Consider the following 27,343-nt stretch of genomic DNA (forward strand, 5'->3'; position numbering starts at 1 on the left):
GGAACAGAAAAACAATATTTGAGGAAATACTGAACAAATATTTTCCAAATTTGTTGAAAACTATAAACATTCTAAGGAGTTCAACAAGCCCCAACCAAAGACCCCAAAATAATATTGGGTAGATATATCCTAGTTGTTTCAAGTACCAAAAGTAAACTAGTTTTATAAAAGTAAAAGGTAAATTTGTTTAATAAGCTACAGGCCAGTATCTCTGATGAACATAGTTGCAAAAATCCTCAACAAAATATTAACAAACCAAATCCAACAATACATTAAAAAAATCATTCACCACAATCAAGTGGGATTTATTCCTGGGATGCAAGGGTGGTTCCATAGTTGCAAATAAGTCAACATAATACCATACATAATAAGAGAAAGAATAAAAACCATATGGTCATTTCAGTAGGTGCAGAAAAATCATTTGAAAAAGTACATCTATTCATGATAAAAACTCTCAGCAAAGTATGTTTAGTGGGAATATACCTCAACATAATAAAGGCCATCTATGAAAAACCCACAGCTAACATCATACTCAATGGTGAAAAATTGGGGTCTTTCCCCTTAAGATCAGGAACAGGGCAAGGATGTCCACTCTCACCGCTTTTATTCAACATAGTACTGGAAGTCCTAGCCACAGCAGTCAGAGAAGAAAAAGGAATAAAAGGCATCCAGATTGGTAAGGAAGAAGTAAAACTTCCACTATTTGCAGCGGACATGATATTCAATATAGAAAATTCTAAAGACTCAACGTTGACAAAGAAAACCAAGGATGCCTGGGTGGCTCAGACCGTTAAGCATCTGCCTTCAGCCCAGGTCATGATCCCAGGGTCCTGGGATCAAGTCCTGCATCGGGGATCCCCCCTCAGCGGGGAGCCTGCTTCTTCCCCTGCCTGCCGCTCCCCCTGCTTGTGCTCTCTCCCTCTCTCTGACAAATAAATAAAGTCTTTAAAAAAAAAAAGAAAACCAAAGCTGGAGGCATGACAATTCCAGACCTCAAGCTGTAATCATCAAGACAGTATGGTACTGGCACAAAAACAGACACATAGATCAGTTGAACAGAATAGAGAACCCAGAAATGGACCCTCAACTCTATGGTCAACTAATCTTTGACAAAGCAGGAAAGAATATCCAATGGAAAAAAGACAGTCTCTTCAACAAATGGTGTTGGGAAAATTGGAAAGCCACACGCAGAAGAATAAAACTGGACCACTTTCTTACACCATACACAAAAATAAACTCAAAATGGATGAAAGACCTTCTAGAACACAGGTAGCAACTTCTTGCTATACATGTCTTCAAAGGCAAGGAAACGGAAGTAAAAAATGAACTATTAGGACTACGTCAAAATAAAAATCTTCTGTACAGAAAAGGAAACAATCAACAAAACAAAAGCCTACTGAATGGGAGAAGACATTCACAAATGACATACCCAATAAAGGGTTAGTATCCAAAATATGTAAAGAACTTATAAAACTCAACACCCAAAAACTAACCCAATTGAAACATGGGCAGAAGACATGAACAAACATCTCCAAAGAAGTGAGACATCCAGCTGGTGAATAGACACATGAAAAATGCTCATCACTCATCATCAAGGAAATGCAAATCAAAACTACAAGGAGATACTACCTCACACCTGTCAGAGGGACTAAAATCAAAAACACAAGAAACAACAGTGTTGGTGAGTTTGTGGAGAAAAAGGAACCCTCGTGCACTGTTGCTGGAAATGTCAACTGGTACTGTCACTGTGGAAAACAGTAAGGAGGTTCCTCAAAATATTAAAAAAGTTCTACCCTATGATCCAGTAATCCCACTACTAGGTATTTACCCAAAGAATACGAAAACACTAATTTGGAAAGCTATATGTGCTCCTATGTTTATAGCAGCATTATTTACAATAGCAAAATTATGGAAGCAGCCCAAATGTCCGTTGATAGATGGATGGCTAAAGAGCTGTGTGTACACACACACACACACACACACACACACACACTGGAATATTATTCAGCCATTAAAAAAAAATCTTGCCATTTGCAGCAACATAGATGCAGCTAGAGAGTATAATGCTAAGCAAAATGAGTCAGAGAAAGACAAATACTATACCATATGATTTCAGTCATGTGGAATTTAAGAAACAAAACAAATGAGCAAAGGGGGAAAAAGAGACAAACCAAGAAACAGACTCTTCACTATAGAGAACAAACAAAGAGTTACCGGAGGGGAGGTTATGGGGGGATGGGAAAAATAGGTGATGGGGATTACGAGTATACTTATGAAGAGTACTGTATAGAATTGTTGAATCACTATATTGTGCACCTGAAACTAATATAATAGTTTATGTTTAACTTTATTGGAATTAAAATTAAAATATTTAATAAAAAAGAATTCTCTAGTTAAAGGGTAAAATCCCTGTGGTAATAGTATGAGGATTTAAGTAGATTTTTTAACTTTTCTGTATTCACAAAATTAAAATCAAGGATAAAAGAATATGAAGTTATTAGAAAGGTAGCAAAGTTGATTTTAAAAAAATTCTAACTGAGATTAAGTAATTATTCCATATCTGTACTTCCCATATGCTAAATAAAGTAGACACTTACTGATTTCTTCATAGATGTTACCAGTCCTCTCCAAAAATCAAAATAAATTTGGACTGTACATACCAAACCATTGCCTAAAAATAAAGAATTTAATTGATGTGTGTGCACACACGTGTTTGTCTGGACTTTAGAGGAAGGGAGAAACATGTTTTGGTCAATTAGCATAGTATTGAACAACTACATTTATAGGATAGCTCTCTTAGAAAGTGTTAGACTATTTCTCATTAATTATGAGCAATTCTAAAGATTTTGAAGTAATAAAAATTCCTAGGTACAGTAAGTACATGTATCTTTAGTTTTTCCTGAGTTATTGTGGACTTACCAGATCCCACAGTATTTCTTCTACTTGCATTTATTGTTTCTTTTCCCTTTAGAATTTCTAATTACTGAGTTCTCCCATTTAAACGTAAGCCTTCACTTTATCAAAGGACCATATTTTTTTTTTCTTTTTCCATAAGTAGAACTTATTTTACTGATAAAATTTATACCTTAGTTTGGCTAACTAAAAGAATTTTATACCATTTTATTGTTAAGTCTTATTTTATTTATAATAAATAGAATTATGAAAAAGCCTTTTCAAGAAATTTTCTAAATTAACGTCTAGCACTTGAACTTTTACTGTGGACCAATTACTATTCTAATCACTTTACTTGTGTTATCTGACCGAGCCAGCCAGGCACCCCTTTACTTGTGTTACCTTATTTAATCTTAAAACAACCTTATGGAGTAAGTAGTAGTAGTAGTATCCTTTCACAGATGAAAAAACAGACAAAAGCAAGGGTCACACATTTTTATTTAAATTAACATATAGTACATCATTAGTTTTTGATGTAGTGTTCAGTGATTCCTTAGTTGTGTATAACACCCAGTGCTCATCACATCACAAAGGGTCACACATTTAATAAAATAATAGGAAGAGGAGTCTACTCTAGGTAGTCTGGCTTCTGAGTTTATACTGGTAACTGTTGCTATAATGTTTCAAAACAAGACAAAACAATGTGTTGTGGGGCACCTGTTGTGGCTCAGTCAGTTAAGCAACTGCCTTCAGCTCAGGTCATGATCTCACATCCTAGGATCAAGCCCCACGTTGGGCTCCCTGCTCAGGTGGGGAGTCTGTTTCTCCCTCCACCCCTCCCCCTGCATGTGCTCTTTCTCAAATGAATAAATAAACTCCTTAAAAAAGCAACAACAACAATGTGTTGGTACTTGGCTATTTACAAATATGTCCACCAAATATAGACATAATTTCACATATAATATCCAGTAAATTGAATTTATCATAAATATTTGAATAATTTTTGTCATCACTTTCTATAGCAACTTTTTATTCTTATTATGAATGTTAACTGTTACCTCTTGTGAAGTAGTTATTCTCAACTTCAAATACTTTCTGCTTACATATCCTTCATTTTATTTACATACTGACTTAATGGGTTCTTCTGAATAAAACTACAGCATATATAAAGTAAATATAATTATAATCATAAAGGAAATCTCACTCTTGTTTAGTTTCCCTCTTTCATGTGCCTTTTCTATAAACTAGTTTGTTTTTAATTATTTTTTTTTACTAAGGAATAGCACAAATGCATAAAAGTATATAGATCATAATCATAAACTTCAGTGAATTATCACAAAGTTAATACCTATATAACCACTATGCTGGCCAAGAAGTAGAACATTTACAGAAATATGACATTGCCCCTTCCCATTAACCTTCTCACTTCCCGAAGGGCAACAACTAACCTAACATCTAGCATTATTTCTTAGTTTGAACTGTTTTTGAATTTTATATAAATGTACTCAAGGAATAGATACTCTTTTATGTCTATCTTCTTTCACTCATGTTTGTAAGATTTCATCCATATTGTAAGTAACATGTTTATTTCCATTGCTGTGTAGTATTCCATTGTACGAATATACTGCAATTTATTCTACTTTTGGACATTTGGATTGTTAACACTTGGGGGATATTTGCAAATACTGATCACTAGCAATGTGTGAGATTTCCTGTTACTACATGTCCTTACCCTGCCTTGGTATCGTCAGCCTTTATAGTTTTTAGCCAATCTCTTGTATAGTGATATCTCCATGAGATTTTATTTTGCATTTTCTGAATAACAAATAATATTGACTACTATTTTATGTTTATTGGCCATTTGGATATGATCTTGTGAAGTATGTCTATTCAGTTGATCTCTGGCCTGTTTTTATTTGATTTTTCGTTTTCTTGATGATTTGTAGAGGTTGTTTATATACTCTGGATAAAGCCTTTTTTGATAAATTCTGTTTTTTCTTCAAAATTTTACATAGGTGGAATGAATGGCTAAATTATGATATATACATTCCTGATCTTCCTCGTGCTGCTCGACTTTGCCTTTCCATTTGTTCTGTTAAAGGCCGAAAGGGTGCTAAAGAGGTAAAGTATTTCAGAAGGAATAATTATATTTACCTCTAAAAAACTCCTAATTATACTGCTGATTTGAATTTTTATCAAGAAAGGATTTTTTCTTTATCTAAAATAATTAGTCAAATATTTTTTAATTTTTAATAAATAAATGTGTCATGGTAGAATACCTCAGAAGAGCTTCCCGAGTTTATTTATGATGAGCATGTCCTGAATTCGCATTGACAATTTTTTAAACATACAGAGTGACTATCCACAAATATCTATTAGGTGACTACAGGCCAATATCTGCCTGGCTTGCTTTGGTTCATATTTCCTATTTATAATTAAAGAAAAATTCATGTAATTTCAAATAGGAAAACAAAGTATTTGTATTTTCAAAAAAAATTGATGTGGCTTATTATAGATACCACTGTAGCGATAGTTATTGAATTCTTTCTGGGGAAGAAAAGTGTTTTGCATTTTGTAATTTAATCCACAGAGTAGTGAATATTTTTCTGTTCATTTTTGAAGGAACACTGTCCATTGGCCTGGGGAAATATAAACTTGTTTGATTACACAGATACTCTAGTATCTGGAAAAATGGCTCTGAATCTTTGGCCAGTACCTCATGGATTAGAAGATTTGCTGAACCCTATTGGTGTTACTGGGTCAAATCCAAATAAAGTAAGCTTTTTATTATCATAAATTAGAATTTTTTCCTTTTTTTGTGACTGTCAGGCACAATATAGATGATAACTTTTATTCCATCTCTTAGGAAACCCCATGCTTAGAGTTGGAGTTTGACTGGTTCAGCAGTGTGGTCAAGTTCCCAGATATGTCAGTGATTGAAGAGCATGCCAACTGGTCGGTGTCTCGGGAAGCAGGATTTAGTTATTCCCATGCAGGACTGGTAAGACAGATGACTGAGTTTTCTTAAGTATCAATCATAATCAGTGGATTTGGGTTTTTCCTCTTTGTTAGGAGAAGGGTTCATATGTTTTAGTTACGCTGGCGTAGCTCCTATGGGCTCTGGACAGAGTTGCAATATAATCACATTCTCCATATGCTAATGCCGTTCTGCCTCTTCTTAGTTTATTCAGAGCCCTAGCCTGCCTTCATTTAACAAATATTTATTGAATGCCAGCTACATGTTTATATTTATTGTATGAGAGGTACTAGGTAATAAAGTTGTGACCTAAAGAGACCTCTTTTGCATATACAGTCTAATGGTAAAAACAGACATTAACATGGTAAAAGAAATATAAGATTATAAATCATGGTAGGTGCTATGATGGAAAAACCAGTAGTGTGCCAAGAATGACTACAGAGGGTTGGGATGAAAAACTAACATATATTGGTTTCAAGAAAGAACTTTTTACTCCTCTGACATAGTAACCTTAAAGTTGAAACAAAAATATGAGTATGTTATTGGTTGAGCTTGGAAGCAGAGTTACCACCATACTCCAGACCCCTAGAAAAGATTACATATAAAATGGAGTTTAAATATGGATCAAGTTGTCTGATCTTGGCCATTACTTTGGAACCACAGTATAACTGGGTTCAAGGACCATTAACTCTTACTTCTCAAGGGCAAAGGTGTCAGTGCTAAGAGAAGAAGATATTTTTGTTCTTTGTTGTCACTTTCCCTAGTTTCCAAATTTATCCCTTTTTCTTTGGCCTGGTGACACCTTATAGCTAGACCAACCGATGAGTCTGGGGCCAAGAGGTCCTGAAATATGCCTGCCTGGCTAATAGCTGTACCCAGGGGCAGCTGGAATCCTGCCCCGAGGAACTTTTAGTTTATAGCTGTGTTCTCAGTAAGGAGTTTACAAATCCCTTTTGTCAACTGATTAGTGATAATCATAACCTTCCTGCCAATATACTTTCAGAGATATGTAGCAGGTATTTTGATAAGTACAAATTAATTTTAAAACATTACTGAATTCTATCAGATATAAAAGTACAATTAACTTTTTCACATTAAAAAGGAATTCTTTTTCTTGAAAAATGTAGCCACTATTTTGTAACTTTAATTTCTTTTTGATAATTGCTAACATTTATCAAGTGCTTACTGTGTATCAAATGCGATGCCAGTCAATTTTCACGGTTTATCTCATTTAATCTTAAAAGCAATCTTTATGAGGGTAGTACTATTATAATCTCTATACTGCCAGTAAGGAAATAGGCTTGAGGAGTTTAAATAACTTATCCAGTATCACTGAGCCTCTTACTCTTAACTGTTCTGCTGTAACTGAACAGAAGCTCCTTAATTTTGAAATTGGGATTGAAATATTGATGAGCATTCCCATGAATTGTCCATAGTCCTGTACCATTAGTTATACCTATAAACCAATTGAATTATGAGAGTCAAGTCACTTTAAGACTCAATTATCTCCTGTTTTTATTCATACATTCACTTTACCATCAGAGTCTGTCTCAGTTAGCTTTTGAGCTTATTTGAGCAGTTCTAACTCTGTAAGGACTGAATATTTTAGGACTTTTTTTCTTAGAAGAATTTTTTCTTCAAAGAAAAAAATTTGTTTATGATAGAATAAAACTGGTTCATTTTTTCAGTTACCATTGGGTCTATTGAAAACTGTTGTAAATCTAAGATACAAACAGTATCAAAGGTCCTGGGAGATAGAGGGGACAAAATTACGCCACTTGAGAATCATTACTCCAGACTCTAATGATGATGGTAAAATTGATCATATAGGTAAAACATCAAATAATATCCTATGTGAATTTTCTCGAACTCAAGATATGATCAGTGAACAATATATTTCCAAGAACAAAAAGGAAATATGGTATTCACATTCAGTTAGTCATTCAACAGGAATAGCTTCAACACACAATATTTTTTTATGAGAACCTGGACTACACCTCATCTTTCTTTCCAGTTTTAATGCTGCTGTATACCAAAATTTACTTGATACACTTTTTAAGTGGATAAACATCACAGGCAGGTGTGTATGCAAAGATGAGTGGAAGGAAAAAGGTGATGTAGAAATATAAAATTGCTTGGATTACTACAAAAGTTCTCAAAAGTATTACATTTTGACAATCAAGTACAAGAAGAAAAACCAGGAATAATGATAAGCTAGAACTTACTAGATATGCATTTGAAGTCAGGAATCAGTATCTACAAGATGCGTATGTTCCAGACTCATGCATGACGGTTGAGGAGCAAGCAGTTAATGATATTCAAAGGATGTTGCCCATTTTGGATTCTGAATTTGGTTCTGCTGTGTTTATATTCTTAATACAATGTCTAATAAAGTTATTTTTCACAATTGTTTTTCACAAAATTTTTTTCACAGTTGTTTATCCTTTAAGTTATTTTGTATTAAAAATGAAAACAACTAAAAAATAAGCCAGTAATATTAAGAGTCCCTTGGACCGAGATGATAAATGGTAATGACTATTTTTCCTGGTGAATCGAGGGTTAAGTATTTGTTATTTCTAACCTGGAGTATTACAGTAGCCTCCTAAGTGCTTCCTCAGTCTACAAAGCCCCTAGAATAATCTTTATAAAACATAAATAAAATCCAGACCTTTTACCCTGACTTGCAAATTTTATGTGCTCTGAACGTGACATCCCATCATTCTTCCCCTCGTCCACCAGGCTTCAGGCTCACAGATCTTCTTCCTATTCCTCCCTCACGCCAAACTCATTCTCTCCTTGGGTCACTTTCACTGTTTCCTCCATCTGCAGTGGTCTTTTCCCTGATCTTAGTGTGGGCGGTTCTTTCTTGTCATTTGGATCACGAATTAAATATTCCCTTCTCAGAGGTCGTTTCCAAACACCCAGTGTTAAGTAGCCACTCTCATTCTCCATTACATCACCCAAAGTATTTATATCAACTTGCCAATTTTTTTTATTTGTTCGTTTAATTTTTCACTATAACGGGGACTCTGTTAGTGCAGGTTCTTTTACTATTTAAGACCCCCAGCAGTAAGAACAAAACAAGGCACACAGTACATGTTTTGATAAATATTTGTTGATGGATATGTGCCAATAATATTTCTTCATACTGTTGGATAAATTAATAACATATAAATGTTCATAAAATGTTAACAAATGTTAATAAAAACCAAGTGGCATGGATGCCTGCTTTCATTTTTAGCCATTGTGAATATGTGTAACCCATTCTAAGGGATATATACTTGTTTTCATAATATATTAATATACATTCATAATTACTCATTATGCAGTTAATATATCTGTATTTAAAGGGAATAAATACATTACTTGGAATCTTGGAATTATACCAAAGGTTATGATGTTTTCACCGTAGTTTCTAAACATTTAATGTCCTGTGTTTTAATGGGGGTATTTCTTTTCCTTTTTTCTCTTATTTATTTTTACTTTTTGAATTTGAAAGCCTTGCAGTGATTATAAGGATGTATTCTAGCAAAGATTATGAAAGAATTTACATTTTTATTTTATTATTTTACTATTTCTTATTATTCCAGAAACATGAGCAGATTAGTTAATAGAATACTAGGAAGGGGCCTCATCAGGAAGAGAAGTCAGTTACTCACTTCTACCCTCTAGTACCCTAGTCTGGTCTTGTCCCTGACTCACTTTGGCAGTTACTGTTCTGTGGCTGGTGGTAATGTTAACTAAGGTACTGGATTTGTTCCTCAAATACTGCCTTAAGTTGATTCTCCCCTATCCCTGAAAATAAAGGCTTGTGATGAGAATAAACTGTTCATAACAGTTAATAAGCAATGTAAAGTTGTTGGCCATTGTCTTTTTTTGTAGATCACTCATGAATCCAGGGGAAAATGTAGCAAAGGAAATCATATAAGATATTACTTTTTTTGCAGAGTAACAGATTAGCTAGAGACAACGAGTTAAGAGAAAATGATAAAGAACAGCTCCGAGCAATTTGTACCCGAGATCCTCTATCTGAAATCACTGAGCAAGAGAAAGATTTTCTGTGGAGCCACAGGTAAATGTTTAGATGGCGATTCCCTGTTTCTTCTGTTACAGAAGAAACAACTGATTCTGGCTTATCTTGCGGGTTCTACCATACCTGTTAAAGTACATAAAGCATAATTTACATGACTTTATTATAAGCATTATTCTTTTTTAAACTGTAGATAAATGTCAATATTTCTAGAAAATCATGCTGCATTAGTACTAACTTTCCACCTTCAAGCCTTGAAGCCTTTTTTAAAATTCTAAATCCCTGATATGACTTTTTTAGGATTTGGTTTGGGGGGCTTTTTAAATGAAATTCAAGATCCGAAAAAAAAAAAAAAAACCTGTAGCTTTAGATCAATTTAGTTGTGATGTAGTTGGTCTAGATATTTCAATTTTTAGGTGTTCCTTCCATTTTTTTCTTACACTTCTTCAAAGTAACAGTGCAGTGCTTTATTTTCATTTATGAAGAAATTACCCACTACTTGGGAATTATACACTGGTTTACTTAAATAAAGCAGTTGCAGTGCATTTCTATAGAAAGTCCATTGAAACATAAATTTTGTCCAGTGACTACAGTAGAAGTGGCGATTTTTCTCATGGTTTCTGTTGGGTAAGTAGGTAAATAAAAGGAGCTGTATAGTGTTATGAAATAAATTCATAATTTTTTCAAAGTATCTGTCTTTCATTTGGATTTTTTGTTTTGTCTTCCTTGACATTATAACTAAGTATATATGTGCATAAAAATGCAACTATAGTGTTAAATGCTGATTTCTTTTGATTTTAAAGAAGACTAGTAATGTTAAGTTTTGAAAGTATTTGGAAAGATTATATAGTTGAAAATTTAGATATCTAGGCCTTTTGAATAACATGCAAGAATGTTTTTTGTTTTGTTTTGTCTTTTCCACACAGACACTATTGTGTAACCATCCCTGAAATTCTACCCAAATTGCTTCTGTCCGTTAAATGGAATTCTAGAGATGAAGTAGCTCAGGTAAATGCATGTTCGAGATTACAGAATAACCGTTGTCTAAAAGTGGGGTGTCGCTCAAATTGTTTTCTCTCAGAGAGTCTTCATAAATATAAGAGGTGATATAGACTATGTTTTATATTAATAATGATAATACAGTGGAGAAAAATACCATTCACACCACTTCCTCTGATACAGTTAATTAGACTTGAACATTTTAAACACCAAATTCATAAGGAGAGCTCTTAACTAATTATGGTGCACTGGGTGTTATACGCAAGTAATGAATCATGGAACTTTACATCAAAAACTAGGAATGTACTGTATGGTGACTAACATAATCTAATAAAAACATATTATTATAAAAAAAGTAAAATAAGAAATTAAGACAATGTCTTAGAGCGTTCACTCACAACTGTCTTTCCTTTTTAAATATGATTTATTGTCTTTCCCGTAACAGATGTACTGCTTAGTAAAAGATTGGCCTCCAATCAAACCTGAACAGGCTATGGAGCTTCTGGACTGTAATTACCCAGATCCCATGGTTCGAGGTTTTGCTGTCCGGTGCTTGGAAAAATATTTAACAGATGACAAGCTTTCTCAGTACCTAATTCAGCTAGTACAGGTAAAATAATGTAAAATAGTAAAATAATGTTTTATTCTAAATCCATGCAACTTTATCCAAACTGTGGATCTTTATCTACTGATTTTATGCTTTTTTAAAAATCAGTTACCAGTAGTGCCTACTTACTTTCTAAAAAATTTTCTTTAAAAATTGACCCTTATTGATGCACCATTGTTTTTATGTTTGTGTTTAATCACATAGGTCCTAAAATATGAACAGTATTTGGATAACCTGCTTGTGAGATTTTTACTCAAGAAAGCATTGACTAATCAAAGGATTGGGCACTTTTTCTTTTGGCATTTAAAGTAAGTCACATTATTTTCCCATTAAATTCTTTAGATATATATTACTTGCTTTCTTAACAGATCTATAAATATTACTTATATACTGTTGTTTTTGTCTGAAAAAGTTTCCATAATGAAAGTGTATCATACCAGTGGTAGGCTTCGCTTCAACTTTTCCTCTTTAATATTAAATAAGCAGTATAATTCAAAACTGAATTTTACACAGAAATGAGAGCTAAAATATTTTTAAAGACTTTGATTTTACTTTAAGCAAAGGGAAATTTGCTAGATTGATATTGGTTAATATTACAGTTGGTTTTACTGTATGTGTGGATTAAAATACCCAAAATAAAGGGGAAAAAAAATCCTGCCTTGGAATTCAGAATAATAATGACAGAAATCCCAAGTTTCTTACTAGAAAACAAGCTAATTAAAAATTAAAAGTATTTTGGCGCCTGGGTGGCTCAGTTGGCTAAGCAACTGCCTTCAGCTCACATCATGATCCCCTAGTCCCAAGTCCCGCATCCCGCATCGGGCTCCCTGCTCAGTGGGGAGTCCCCTTCTCCCTCTGACCCTCTCTTCTCTCCCCTCTCATGCTCTCTCCTCTCTCTCTCAAGTAAATAAATAAATAAAAGAATTAAAAGTATTTTGTAGAATATGATCTAATACTCTGAGATCATAAGCCATACACTGTTTTCTAAATTTAGAAAGATTTATAACTTGATTTTTTTAATAATTAACTTGATTTTTTAAATGTTAAAATGAATCAAAATGGAATCTCAGAGCTAGGTTTAAAATAACTTAAATTCAAAGACAGTATAGAAAAGGGACATGTATGCCACAAGAGTCAAATAGTACTCACTCACTCTTCACTCCTTCCCTATTCATTTTATTACTTTTGTCCTGAATTTATTTGTTTCATGTTTATATATCTTTCCTTGTAAGTTCTTATTTAAATTCCAGTTAGTTAACAAGCAGTATAATATTAGTATTACATATTAATATTACAATATGTACAATATAATAATTAAACACTTCCATACAACCCCCAGTGCTTATCATTAAAGCAAGTGCACGCCTTAATCCCCGTCCCTATTTCACCCAGCCCCCACCACCTCCCCTCCTGTAACCCATCAGTTTGTTCTCTATAGTTAATAGATCTTGTGCTAAGATTAGTAAATGAAAAGTAGTTGAAATAGGCCTAAAGGCTAGTTTATTAAATTTACATTTCCAGGAACTATCTTATATTCTTCATTATTTTGCTTCCAAATGATAGATTTTAAATCATTTTATTGTTAGTATGATTGTAACATTTATAGGATATTGAAAATGGGTTTTCATACTTTTTTAAAAAAGACTGTATATGTGTACTTATTTAAGACCATATATATAATGCAGTGTGTGTGTGCATGCGTGTGTGTGTTTTGGTCTTTTTTTTTTTTTTTAATCTTATGCTGCTCTTTTAGATCTGAGATGCACAATAAAACGGTGAGTCAGCGGTTTGGCCTCCTTTTGGAGTCCTATTGTCGTGCATGCGGGATGTATTTGAAGCACCTAAATAGGCAAGTTGAGGCTATGGAAAAGCTCATTAACTTAACTGACATTCTCAAACAAGAGAAGAAGGATGAAACACAAAAGGTATGTGAATCTTCAGTTTGTTTTCGAGACTCTTCATTGCAGTGGGCAGGGTGGTTTGAGAGGCTGGTGTAGATGCGGATTGTGGGCGTTAGAATCCAGCATATCAGGATTTGGATCCAAGTGCCACCGCGTCTCGGCTGGGTAATGTTAGACACATTATTTAGTCTTTGAGGTCCATTGTCCTCATTTATAAATGGCAGTGATGCTTTCTCCATAGTGTGGCTGTGAGAATTAAATTACACGAGGTGCACTGACGCACACATCACAGTCCCCAGAGTGCAGGCGGTGCCCAGTAAATGTTAGTCCTTTCTTCTTTCCCTCGCTTCTCTTTTACACAGCCCTCACTTTTAAAATTATTTTTCCTTATTTTATGTCATTTATTTTTTAGTAATGACCCTGAAAGTAAGTGTAAAGAAATTAATTTGTACATTTCTAAGTTTAAAATGGACTCTTAGTCCTGCAGTGAACATTATCACACATTCTGGTGATCGGTAATCTAGCCTAGTGTAACTGAGGAATATGAAATGTAAGGCTTTTTTATGACCTCTTCCTCCTTCCTATCCTTTTTCAATCTGCCACATCCTGTAGTGAAAAGTGAGATCGTTCCTCACCTCTAATGAAATGGGGAAAAAAAAAAAATCCCAGTATATTAGTCCCCAAGTACAAAGAATGTAAATTGGCAGTACCGAATGAATTTTTCCAACATCTTCATTGATACTGCATGAAAAAAATTTTAAAGAAAGTTACTGTATTAATCTAAATGTCATAGAGTGGGTGAGTTGATTTTATTGAACTTGTGAAATAGAAGTTCAGATAAATGATAGAATATAATTGTGGGGGGTGCCTGGGGGGCTTAGTTGGTTAAGCATCTAACTCTTGATTTTGGCTCAGGTCATGATCCTCAGGGTCATGAGATCAAGCCCGGCATCAGGCTCCACGCTGGGTGTGGAGCCTGCTTAAGATTCTTTTTCTCCCTCTGCACCCCCTCCTTGCTCACACTTGCTCTCTAAAAAAATTTTAAAAATAGTAATAGTGATTGTACTGTTTCTGATGCTGGAATCATGAGCTAGAGGGAACTGGACTGCTTTGAAAGAATAAAACTTACTATATTGTAACAGGTAAGAAAAAAAGAAACTAGATATTAGTTAAATTTGCAAATATAGGCATTTCTTTTAGGTGGAATTTTCATATCGCAGGTTGGCTTTGATACAGTGGAACGTGAAAGTCATTATTCACTTTACTATGGGCTTAAATGGGATTGTGATAGGGAACTGAAAATGCCATAAGAACAAAAGCAACTTCTTTGAGTGGTTTCATGCATTATCGTGACAATGATAAAGCATTGGAAGCAGTGTGCTAACATTAGGGTTGATAGTGATAGAAAAAGAACTGCTTTTACATGAGCAAGAGCTGCCCTAGTCAGTGATAACTAGATTTTCCAGCTGCTCACTTATCCATAGCAAAAAAGAAAAGAAAAAAAAAAACTATTACTAAAATTACAGCATGAAAATGAATTTATCATGAATTCCTAGCTTCTAACCTCTTTTGTCCCCCACTTATCTTTTATATTTTTGATAGATGAAAATTTCCTAAAATAAAATGGCAGTTATTGCATGATATTGCTCAGCAGTTTGGGCTCCGGTTTCAGTTGATTAAAAAGAGATGTTTCTGCATACATACCGGAACCTGAGTATACTGTGCGACTCAGTGTAACAAATGTTTCTCTAAGTCTTTTTCCAAACAATTTCCTTTAGCCTTACTAGACGTTTTTTAGTCAATAGAGAGAACATGACTATGCTGTTTTCTGCAAAGCTTAAAAGTAAAGTTACTAAGCTAACCTGAGATCTCCATAGTCTGTCTTCTAGAACAAAGGTCAGCAAACTTTTTTTTGAAAGGCCCGATAGTAATTATTTTAGACTTCACAGGCCCCGCAGTTTCTGTTGTAATCAACTCTGCTGTTCTAATGTGAAAACAGCCAGTATCTAAATGAATGGGCATGGCTCTATCCAGTCCAATTTGATTTACAAAAACTGCCATAGTTGACCAAGCCCTGCTCTAGAGCCAAAGCACTGCCTGTGTCAGCATGCAGAATTCTCACAGGACAGCACACAGCGCTGCCCCTCTTGCTTCTGCCTGAGGTGTGTTGCTCTGTGTGATAGAAACCTTTCTAATCAGAATACAGGATATGGATTCATGGACTCTACAATACTGAGGTTCCAACATACAAAAGAGATTAACAGTTAGTTTTACCTTTCATGAAATCAGTTTCTAACCATGATTATGCTCATTTATCAGGTACAGATGAAGTTTTTAGTTGAGCAGATGCGGCGACCAGATTTCATGGATGCTCTACAAGGTTTTCTGTCTCCTCTAAATCCTGCTCATCAACTAGGAAATCTCAGGTAATGTACCTTTTTGGAAGTTTTATTGATATATCTAAACAAGGACCCTTCCTGGAGAAAATCTTAAGAAAAGTTAAAATGTCCATTATAATTAGAATGTTCAATTATATATGCTTTCCTCTCCCATTACCCTACCTTGCAAAATAAGTTGTTCGGGTTTCTTAAGTTCAGAACTGCATTTGGTCAGAATGAGTTTTTATTATTTTAATAATAGAGGTTAAAACTTTCTCTGGCCAGAATTTCTGGTTTCATTTCAAAAATGAAATGTACTGTCTGTAAAACGAGTGGCATGCCCCTATGTTTGTCAAAAATTCATGTGCTATTATATAAGAAAGTTTTAAGCTTAATATTTCTTTTTTCTTTATGCTCCTTTAGAAATGAATTCATAAATGAAATTGAGAAGGTTTTAAATTTTTATAACACTTCAAAAAACTATATTGTCTGTGTATTTTAATAAATTTGAGGGTTAAAAAGAATTTAAAAAGCAAGGTGCCTAGTAAAGTTTTTAACTATTTTAAAGGCTTGAAGAGTGTCGAATTATGTCCTCTGCAAAAAGGCCACTGTGGTTGAATTGGGAGAACCCAGACATCATGTCAGAGTTACTCTTTCAGAACAATGAGATCATCTTTAAAAATGGGGATGGTAAGGAAGAGTATTAATGAACTTATGATGCATGAATTTAGCTATCTTTTTATACACAAGGTATTTTTGAACCATGAAGACTATCGAAAGCCATTTAAGGAATATGCATGTGGTAAAATATATAATATTAAAAACAGATGTCTTAACCTTTAGCAAATGTATATATAATTATTAAAAAGAAAAGAAATACTAAATTTAGAATCGAAAGGCCTGAAAGAAGTTTCTAACTATAATTTACTTAGCTGTGTGAGTAGCCATTCATTCCATAAATATTTGATGTGGTAGGCCATCAAATTGTAAGAATAAAAACAGAGTCCCTGCCCTCTAAAAGTTTATAGTCTAGCAGGAAGAAGACATTCAACAATAATTACAAAAATAAAATTATAATATGGTACAAAAGAAAGGTGTAGTCTGCTAAGAAATCATATAAAAGAAGGTCCTAATGTACTTGGAAAACAGCCTGTGGCAGGAAGCAAGGGGAGAATCATTGATGGGTTTCCATTGGGAAATGACATTTCAGCACTGAATCCTGTTAACCCCAATATTTATACACAGGTTCAAATTTAAGGATTCAAAAAAATAAGTACTTTAAATGTTTTAATTTAAAATTTTTGTGAAATACGTGCTAGCTTATCCTACATTGTTATACAGATGGGTTTATGCAGATACTTTAGAAATGGGTTAAAGAATCAAGATATTTTAGTATGTCAGAACAATATGCATATATTGTCTCCTAAAACATAATTAACATAAATGTTTGTTTTGTCTCTGTTTTCTCTATCCAAAAGAATAGTATCCAAATTTAAAAGTGTTTGATAATTTTGTATGAATTTGAGTTAATACAGATAAAACTAGATTAAATGAAAAAAAAATCAAAATATTGCTTCTTATAGATTAATTTGAAAAGTAAAGATAGCTGTATTTATTTTCTGTTTGAAAGCAACGTGATGACATGACATTCAAGTTTGCATTTATGGCATTAGGTGGTGATACATATTATTTGAATTGCAGATTTACGGCAAGATATGCTAACACTTCAAATAATTCGCATTATGGAAAATATCTGGCAAAATCAAGGTCTTGATCTTCGGTAGGTAACCAGTAAGGCAACATATATGTTGAAAGTTATCCTGAAAAAGTTAACTATTAGTAAACATCGGTTATAAAGCATAAAGGGGCATGTATCTACGAAGAAATGTAGAGAGTAGTAATTAATACTAGTTGATTACGCTACTTCCATTTGTCTTCCTTTTCCTTAATGTAGAAGAGCTAAGAGATTCAGCTAGGCAAGAAGAGCTATCTCTAGTAAGTTGGCAAAGACTGCAACTGTGTCTGGAGTGTCACTTTTTAGGACAGAACATAGGAGACACAAAAGCCCCCTATTTTCATTCAGAAGTTAAGAGGTTAAAAGAAAGTGTCTTTCATAATATAAATTTTCTAATTTTAAAACTTTATATAGCCTGTAATCTTGAATCCGTTTGACAGCAAACTTTATGAAAAGAACTCATCTTAAAGCTTTTGCCATTCTGTTGGTTTCTGCCCAACCTTCTACAATTGTGTCTAAGTTTTCTGTCATGCTTCATCTTGTCCTTGACATTTCTGTTTCTCACAGTGTTCCCTTCTCTTTCTCATCTCTTTGCAAATCTAGAGTCATTCCAGCAAAGGCCACTCTCTTCAAAAGAGTTTTTGCCTGTAAGTGGGCATAGGGGTCAACTCTCGCGGCAGCAGCACAGCAGATTAGGGTCTGTTTGTATGCGTCGTAAAGACTGATAACTAGTATGTAAAAATATATCAGTAACATATAGTAGAATCGTCTTGTTGCAAAGAAGAAAAATGGACATGTCAAGTAATTTGCTAAAGCACAAAATTAGGTCATCAACTTGAAATTTTTAACTCCTGATTCTTTGCTTAGTCCCCTCTGCTTTCCCAAAACTGTTACACGGATCAAGCTTCCTCTTTTGGTATAATTTTCTGTGTCTGAGAGATACACATGCCGTTACTACCACTGCCCCCAGGAAAGTACAAAACAAAAGAGAATGCAGAACTAGACAGAGTAAAGGATTTAACTATATAACTCTGATAATTACAATATTTAATTGTAAATTAGTGACTGTGCTAAAAAGCATTTAAAGTTAAGCTAGATCATTGGAAAGTAAGCTGGATCTTCAAAAAGTTTTTAAGTCTTAGAATATTTTCTAAATTTTTTTAACTTAAGTAATTTAGGTAAAAATTTTTATTTTGATTTTAAATAAAAAATTTATTTTACAAAAGTCAGAGCATTTTTATTTATTCTTGCCAAAACTTGGATTCTCTGCTTGTTTTGTTTTGTTATGTCACAAGCCTTATAGGACTGTGTGACTCTTTAAACTATGAGCATGTTCAACAGTAATAAAATAAAAAGTAAGAGAGAATGAGCAGGAGTACAAGCTTAAGAAATTCTCACATTTACCAGGGCAGGTAGAAGAAAAGATTCCATAAAAGAAATGGTCAAAGGGATAGGTAGACCAGAGTGAGTAATTCGCAGAACCCAAAAGAGGGGAGAGATTCACAGTTTATGGTGTCAGGTTCTTCCGGGGATATAAGAGCATAAGGACTATGAAAAAGCCTTTAGATTTGATGATTCATGGTTAACTGTAAGAAGATTTGAGTCAGTAGAGTGGTAGGCATAGAAGTTATGCTACATGGAATTGAGAAAATGAAAATAAGTATAGACTATTACTCTTTTAGGAACTTAAGAAGTATGGAAAGCATGGGCAGTAGTTTATGAGAATAACAAAGCAAGAAAAACCATACATTAGTACTTATGTGCCAGTTGGGATGTTTTTCTCATTGTGTCTTTAACTGCTCACACCTCCCTTGACTACATGTCCTTTTTGCTACCCTGTGATGAATGGGAAGTCCCCATATAGCACTTCTGCTGCATACCCAAGTATGGTTTTATCAAGTAAAGATGTTTGTGCGTTTTTAGAGTTGCAAGCCATACTAGCTGCTTTTTTCATGGAACACCATTTTTACTTAAAGAATAACTAATAGGGCACCTGAATGGCTCAGTCGGTTAGGCATCTGCCTTTGGCTCAGGTCATGATCCCAGGGTCCTGGAATCGAGTCCCGCATTGGGCTCCCTGCTCAGCAGGGAGTCTGCTTCTCCCTCTGCCCTTCCCCCCTGCTCATGATCTCTCTCTCACTCTCTGTCTCTCAGATAAATAAATACAATCTTAAGAAAAAAAAAAAGAACTAATAGATAAGCTCTGGTTATTGAGACATGGGTATTTGGCAGACATTTTCTTGAAAATGAATGATATGAACCTATCTCTTGAAGGTGAACAACTGACAGGATATGTTGTCAAAGATCAAATTTGAGCTTTCAAGCAAAAATTAGAATTTGGAAAAACTTGTATGTACCACTGTAAGCATAAGCGCTCCCCCAAAGTAAAGACTTTTCTGATGAGATCAGTGGTAATATTAACAATTGTGATTTTTTTTTTAGTTGGTATAATGAAAAGTGTCACCATCTGAAAGATCTTTGGAACTCAGTGAACTAATATCTTCCAAATGACCAATGCAGGATATGATAAAGTCACATATGGGTAAAAGTTCCATTCAGAGGCGAGATAGACTAATGGATTTTAACATAACAGAGTATGACAAGTTTATTGATATGGTTTCACATTCTGTATTGCAACTTGAGAAACTACCTTTTTTGAAGTTTTGGAATAGTATCAAAGAAAAATATCTACAATTATCTGAAAAGGCTATTACAGTACTCCCTTTTTCTACCTGCATAATGGTACAAGGCCAGAATTTCTTCATAGGCTTCAATTAAAACATTGCATTAGATTGAATACAATTGAAGTGTATATGAAATCCAGCTCAGTACTATGAAGCCAGACATTAAAGAAATTTGAAAATATGGGAAAGTGTCACTCTTCTTACTAAGAATTTCTTTTTTAAAGATTTTATTTATTTATTTGAGAGAGAGTGAGGGCAGAGGGAGAGAGAATCTGAAGCAGACTCTTGAGCACGGAGCCCCACGACCCTGAGATCATGACCTGACCCGAAACCAGGATTCTTTTTTAAAGATTTTATTTATTTATTTATTTGAGAGAGTGAGGGTAGAGGGAGAGGGAGAGAGAATCTGAAGCAGACTCTGTTGAGCACAGAGCCCCACAACCCTGAGATCATGACCTGACCTGAAACCAGGAGTCAGATGCTTAACCAACTTATCCACCCAGGGGCCCCAAGAATTGTTTTTTTAATATAAAGTTCTTTGTTTCATAAAAGATGTTATTTATATTACCACATAATAGTTTGTTATTTTTAAATGAATTAATACTTTAATTTTTTAATTTTCTCTATTTTAATTGCTAATATCAGTAGATACAACCCACATAAATAAAAGCTCTTTGGGATCTCAGTAATTTTTAAGAGTGTAAAGGAATCCTGAGACCAAAAATTTGAGAACTGCTGCCCTAAAGTATTTAGATGTCAGCTGAACAAACTGAAATTCACCCATATTTTTAAAGTCATAAAGGTTTATAAAATTTTAATTGCCACAATAATCTTAGTGCTTGTCTCTTATACAATTAGGTGCTTTCTCAGTTGAAGCTTATAACACACAATGGCAGATAATCTTGAGGATTTTTCTAGTATTTTTCTAATTTTAAAAGAAAACCAAAGTTAAAGGAATAAAGGTCATGCATGACAGATTTACACAAAGATTATCCCTGTTTTAGCCTATTAAAATATTTGCTGTTTTGAAATTCCATCACTTAATTGCAAATGTCTTGATCCTTTTCAGAATGTTACCTTATGGTTGTCTGTCAATCGGTGACTGTGTGGGACTTATCGAGGTGGTGCGAAACTCGCACACGATTATGCAGATTCAGTGCAAAGGTGGCCTGAAAGGCGCTCTGCAGTTCAACAGCCACACACTCCACCAGTGGCTCAAAGACAAGAACAAAGGAGAAATGTGAGTCTGTTATTCCCTTCTTCCTATGTCAATCTAAGGTTTTGTTAGAAAAAAAAAAATATGCTCACCTTTTGAAAAATTTGAGAGTTTGTGTTCGATCAGAATTACTTGTAATTTTGGAGAAACCCTATATACTCAACTTTATACATCCAGTTTTAGATATCTAAATGTGTTCTTCTTCTTGCTTATTCTTTTTTTTCAAGGTCAACATTGAACATTTCAAAATTTACTTCTAGTTCATTGTTAAAATGATTCGAAGAAAAATCTTTTCATGACACCTTCAGTATTTTTTCACCATTATAAGACTTATACTTTAGTCAGAGAATATCCAGAAATGTCCTTTCTAACACAAATCTTTGGACATAATTACTTCCTCCTCTTAATGTCAGTGATTGTTTTCACTCTTCAGTATAGACTTTGACCATCTTTTCCAATTTGGACGGGATTACTCTGTATTAACACACTACTCATCGGGTGTTTGTTTCTTCTTTGCAGATACGATGCAGCCATTGACCTGTTCACACGTTCATGTGCTGGATATTGTGTTGCTACTTTCATACTGGGCATTGGAGATCGTCACAATAGTAACATCATGGTTAAAGATGATGGACAAGTAATAGCTTTCTCTTTTTAAAATGTTTTGGCGTTCTTAAATTTATTAATTTGGGATACTGTATTTCTGCATTTGTCAAGCTATAATATAATTCTTTATTTTTGAAAGCTGTTTCATATAGATTTTGGACACTTTTTGGATCACAAGAAGAAAAAATTTGGTTATAAACGGGAACGTGTGCCATTTGTTTTGACACAAGATTTCTTAATAGTGATTAGTAAAGGAGCCCAGGAATGCACAAAGACAAGAGAATTTGAGAGGTAAGTTCAAGAAATCAAAAATACGGGGCACCTGGGTGGCTCAGTCGTTGGGCGTCTGCCTTCGGCTCAGGGCGTGGTCCCGGCGTTCTGGGATTGAGCCCCACATCAGGCTCCTCCGCTGGGATCCTGCTTCTTCCTCTCCCACTCCCCCTGCTTGTGTTCCCTCTCTCGCTGGCTGTCTCTATCTCTGTCAAATAAATGAATAAAATCTTTAAAAAAAAGAAAGAAAGAAAAAATACGAAGTGCAGAATTCTTGCTGTTCTATCAAAATAATATTTTTCAAGCAACTTAAAATACGTTTTATTAACATTCTGGCCTGAGTATTTTAATGTATTTATTTATTGTGCAATGTTATGAAGAAAATTGGAGAAAAACCAATTTATTAAGTTAATGAAGGCCTGAAATGATTTATTTAGTTAATTAAGGCCTAAGAAAGTGATTCTTAAACTTCTTAATATATTAGAAGTTTTTATTTACTGCCGTTTAAATAATTGGACTACACCTTCTCTATACTGATAAATAATGTATAGTGCTTAAGACAACATTTTTTAGTCCTACAATTTGAGGAAATCAGTCAACTGTAATTACATTTATTTAAAATTTTTCTGGCCACCTTCTGATATATCATCAGTCTATCTTAAACCTAAACCTTAAAGTACTTTCAAAAACCTTGTATAAAATTAATTTTATCTGCAACTCTGTCCTGCCCCTAGCCTAAATCCCAAAGGCTTTAGTATGGACCATTTCTTACATTTAATAAATCCTTAGTAAACTGCTGATGTACCAGGCATTATTCTGAGGCGCTGGTGATAAAGCAGTAAACAGAATCCTTATGGACTCACAGAGTTTACATTCTAGCATGGGGCGAAGAGAACAGAAAGTGTTGGCAAGGGGAGTGGGGAGAGGAATGCTATTTTTTATAGGTTTGCCCAAGAAGGCCTCTCTAATGATGTGACGTTTGAGCAAAGACCTGAAGGTATTAACCCCATGTGCTCCGTACTGATCCAACTGTTCTTATTACTTGTAGGTTTCAGGAGATGTGTTACAAGGCTTATCTAGCTATTCGGCAGCATGCCAATCTCTTCATAAATCTTTTCTCAATGATGCTTGGCTCTGGAATGCCAGAACTACAATCTTTTGATGATATTGCATACATTCGAAAGACCCTAGCTTTAGATAAAACTGAACAAGAGGCTTTGGAATATTTCATGAAACAAATGAATGATGCACATCATGGTGGCTGGACAACAAAAATGGATTGGATCTTCCACACAATTAAGCAGCATGCTTTGAACTGAAATGATAACTGAGAAACCGAAAGCTCATTATCTGGATTCTATACTGCACTGTTAATAACTGTCAACAGGCAAAGACTGATTGCATAGGAATTGCACAATCCATGAACAGCATTAGAAGTTACACAAGAACAGAAATAAAATACTATATAATTTAAATAATGTAAACGCAAACAGGGTTTGAGAGCACTAAACTAGTTCATTTCAAAATTAAGCTTTAGAATAATGCGCAATTTCATGTTATGCCTTAAGTCCAAAAAGGTAAACTTTGAAGATTGTTTGTATCTTTTTTTAAAAAAGAAAACAAAACAAAAAAACCCCAAAATATATAGAAATGATGGAGAAGGAAAAAGAATGATGTTCTTTCTTTGTCTTGCAAATGTTCTATGTTTTGAAATTGTGGACACAAAAAGTCTAATATTGCATTGGTCCAAGGAAACTGAAGTTTGGTGTTAAATTACACTGAGATTAGAAAATAATGAAGATTTCTTATTTTTCCATTGCTGTTCAATTTATAGTTTGAAGTGGGTTTTTTGACTCCTTGTTTAATGAAGAAAAAATGCTTGGGGTGGAAGGGACTCTTGAGATTTCACCAGAGACTTTTCCTTTTTAATAAATCAAACCTTTTGACGATTTGGGGTCTTATCTGCAAAGTTTTGGAAGCAGTCACAAATGAGACCTGTTAATAAGGTGGTGTTTTTGGGTTTTTTTCTGGACAGTATTTACAAGAATCTGATTCTTATTTCCCAGGGAAATTCTGGGCTCCCACAAAGTACAATAATCATCAGAAAGAAAGAATGAGCAAGACTAGTTCTTGCTCCAGAATTGTACAGTATTCACCATAGGTTGATTTTTTTTTCTCCTTTTGCAATTGAATTGAATACATTTTTCATGCATGTTTCCAGAAAATAGAAGTGAGTATTAATGTTATTAAAAAGATTATTTTTTTTATTAAAGGCTATTTATATTATAGAAACTATCATTAATATATATTCTTTATTTACATGATCTGTCCCATAGTCATGCATTGTTTTGCACCCCAAATTTTTTATTGTTCGTAGCAGCATGGTCAGCTTTCCTCTTGGTCTGTGGGTGAGGCTCAGGCACTATCCCATTTATACCAATGACTAGTATATAACTGCATAAGGAGAACAGATTTAAGTTCATCCTCTTTCGTTTTATTTCTTTCTGTTTTCATATGACTCCCCCATTTTCCATCTTCTTTTATAGTTGGTAATGCCTCAGTCATGAAACTAGTTACCAAAATTAACACAATAGAATATCTTCCTGATTGCTTCAAACCCTCTACCGAGGTATGCTCATGAATAATACTTTATAATATGGGGGAATCGAAACCATGAACTTTTTACCTTTTTAGGCTATTTATGCAATATCTGGATAATAAAAGTAGGACCTTAAACCATTTTAAGATCATGTCCCATTTCCAAGCAATTAGGGCTCACTGTCCAACTTTATTAAATTGCATTTGAGTACAGGATACATTCTTAAACACTTTGGAAAACATTAACCCAAGGTGTAGGGGCTAACGCTAGTCATCACTCTAGAATCTGATATTTTACTCAGTATTTGAAATGAATGATTAATGCCCTAGGAAATAGCTTTAGCAAATGTCCAGGTGCCACACCAGAAAAGTGCAATAATTTACTGACAGTTTTCTAGATTAGGCATATTATTGGAATACAACTTTATTTAAAAAATGCACATTATATACTCTAGTAAAACAGCATCACTTAACGATATTCGTTTATGAAATCAGTTACCTATAATAGAAGTCTTGAATAGTAAACAAGGGACTCTAATACAAATACTCTTAATATTTGGCTATTTTAGAGCCCTTAAAGGGCCTAATTATTGGAGACTTAGGTACTTCACTAAAGCATGTATATAATATTGCCAACAAGAAAAATTAATTTGAGGATTAGGGGAACTTATTTCTGTAAACTGTCTTGGAATAGTTAAGAAGAATTTAAACTCCCATTTTAAGCAGGAAGCCAAATAGATTCTTTTGCAGATGTAGATTTCATAACTTATTAAAACTTCTTTAACATTTTGTGCCTTTTAGATATATTCAGTTAATACATACTAACATCCCAGTCTTTTCTATATCAGGGATTAATTACAGGAAAACTCAATGAAATGGTACAAATCTGAAACTCTGATGGTGGAAACTGTTAAGAGAACAGCGTTTTACCCGAGTGCCAAAAAAGCTTTGAAGCTTCCTTGCACGAAAGTTACATGATTTTTGCATGTCTCACATCAGTCCAGCTAGTCCCCTTCCCCTGGGACCTCTCCACCATTAAAACACAGCCACATAGCTTATTTCATCCATTTATTTTCAACAGTTATTACAACCAAGTTAATTCTATTTGAAGAAGTGTAGACAAATTTTACAAAGACTGCAGATTAAGCGATCTAGCTAAAAGCAAAGCGAATTTTAAATGAATCCCATCAGAGCTTAAGCAAGTAACATTAAAAATAAGAAAAAAGGGTCAGGTAGTGCTCAGAAGGCAAAGAACCAAAAATTGACTCGAATGCTACATGGGGTGACTAGGCTGTCAAGTCAGTGGTCAGCCGTTTCCAGGTACTTTGGTGTGTCACTTCCCATGGATTGGTCAGTTCCTGTGGCCAACCATCCTTTTCATTGAATGTGGTATAACTAACTATTGACTTTATAGTTTCATTTGGTCACTCGAGAAGTAGTTCCTTCAGTGACTATTTTGGAGGGGGGGGGGGGAACCAAGCAGGTTTAAAGAAAATAAAACCTAATTTTAAACACATTCTAGTAAGATATAATCTGAAAATCATGTTTTAACTTTTTATCATATTCTCAGTATACAAAATCATTTATTTTGAAGATTTTTAGACTGCTGTTAATTTGAAATCTGTTAATCATATTGTAGAATTTGGTTTTTAAAAAAAGATGTTTCTAATTGGATTTTTTAAAGAAGAATGGAATTTGGTCACTATTTTATGATAGAACCTAAGCTTTTTGTGGTTCTTAGTGTCCTCTGTAAAACTCAGCGTCAAGTTAATCAACTTTGAGGTTTTCCCTTCTAATCTGCTTTATATTACAAGCCCTTTAGGAAATGGGAAACTGGTGAATATACAATGAATTGTAAAATATTTTAATGTGTAATTTTTTCAACTGTGAAACTATGAATATTGGTTTTTTTGATGAAAACAGCTGCTGATAAAGTATTTTGTGTAAAGTGTAGTTCTTATTAATCAGGAAAATAATCAATGACTTGATTAGAATGTATATACCCTCTTGGATTTTATTTTCAATGGATTGGTAATTTTCACCTAGGGAAAACACAGTCCATCTGTATTCTTTTTCCATCAAAAATTGAGTGATTTAGCATTAAAAAAATATGAGCAGCCTATCTATTTTAAAGGAACCATGGAAATTTCACAGCACATAAACTTGGATTTGTTTCTTAATGATTTTGTAAACCCATCTAATTCATATTCTGACCAATAGCCCATGCTTTCCAACTCTTTGAAGACAATTGATTTCCAGCATTATTTTAAAGCCAGCGGTTAACTTTTTCTGAATGTTTTAACTTTCTTTTGTTTCTATGTCTGCACAAACTGCAGACCTGGGCTGGACCCACACACTCAGAATCCACTTTAAAAATCGATTTTGATGTCCAAGACATCACTAACGTATTTCAGTTTAAAGACCATATGTGGTGTTAAGGGATTGTGGTG

General features: G+C 34.1%; 1 protein-coding gene across 2 annotated transcripts in view; it reads left to right on the forward strand.

Annotated features, from left to right (window-relative positions):
* PIK3CA (phosphatidylinositol-4,5-bisphosphate 3-kinase catalytic subunit alpha) overlaps window positions 1–26,891 on the forward strand; it is a 79,780-nt gene extending 52,889 nt beyond the window's left edge. For both annotated transcript variants that reach the window (XM_045788693.2, XM_045788694.2), the window contains exons 7-21: window positions 4,908–5,013; window positions 5,515–5,667; window positions 5,759–5,893; window positions 9,817–9,941; window positions 10,826–10,907; window positions 11,344–11,508; window positions 11,710–11,813; window positions 13,259–13,430; window positions 15,726–15,832; window positions 16,353–16,474; window positions 17,486–17,564; window positions 21,273–21,443; window positions 21,939–22,056; window positions 22,165–22,316; window positions 23,344–26,891. In XM_045788693.2, the coding sequence (XP_045644649.1) occupies window positions 4,908–5,013; window positions 5,515–5,667; window positions 5,759–5,893; window positions 9,817–9,941; window positions 10,826–10,907; window positions 11,344–11,508; window positions 11,710–11,813; window positions 13,259–13,430; window positions 15,726–15,832; window positions 16,353–16,474; window positions 17,486–17,564; window positions 21,273–21,443; window positions 21,939–22,056; window positions 22,165–22,316; window positions 23,344–23,614 (2,062 nt within the window). In that variant the 3' untranslated portion in view covers window positions 23,615–26,891. The remainder of the gene's footprint in view (window positions 1–4,907; window positions 5,014–5,514; window positions 5,668–5,758; window positions 5,894–9,816; window positions 9,942–10,825; window positions 10,908–11,343; window positions 11,509–11,709; window positions 11,814–13,258; window positions 13,431–15,725; window positions 15,833–16,352; window positions 16,475–17,485; window positions 17,565–21,272; window positions 21,444–21,938; window positions 22,057–22,164; window positions 22,317–23,343) is intronic.
* The last annotated feature ends 452 nt before the right edge of the window (window positions 26,892–27,343 follow it).

The sequence above is a fragment of the Ursus americanus genome, chromosome 4 (assembly GCF_024610735.1).
Source record: "Ursus americanus isolate L20-20 chromosome 4, mUrsAme1.1.p, whole genome shotgun sequence".
Classification (NCBI taxonomy): domain Eukaryota; kingdom Metazoa; phylum Chordata; class Mammalia; order Carnivora; family Ursidae; genus Ursus; species Ursus americanus.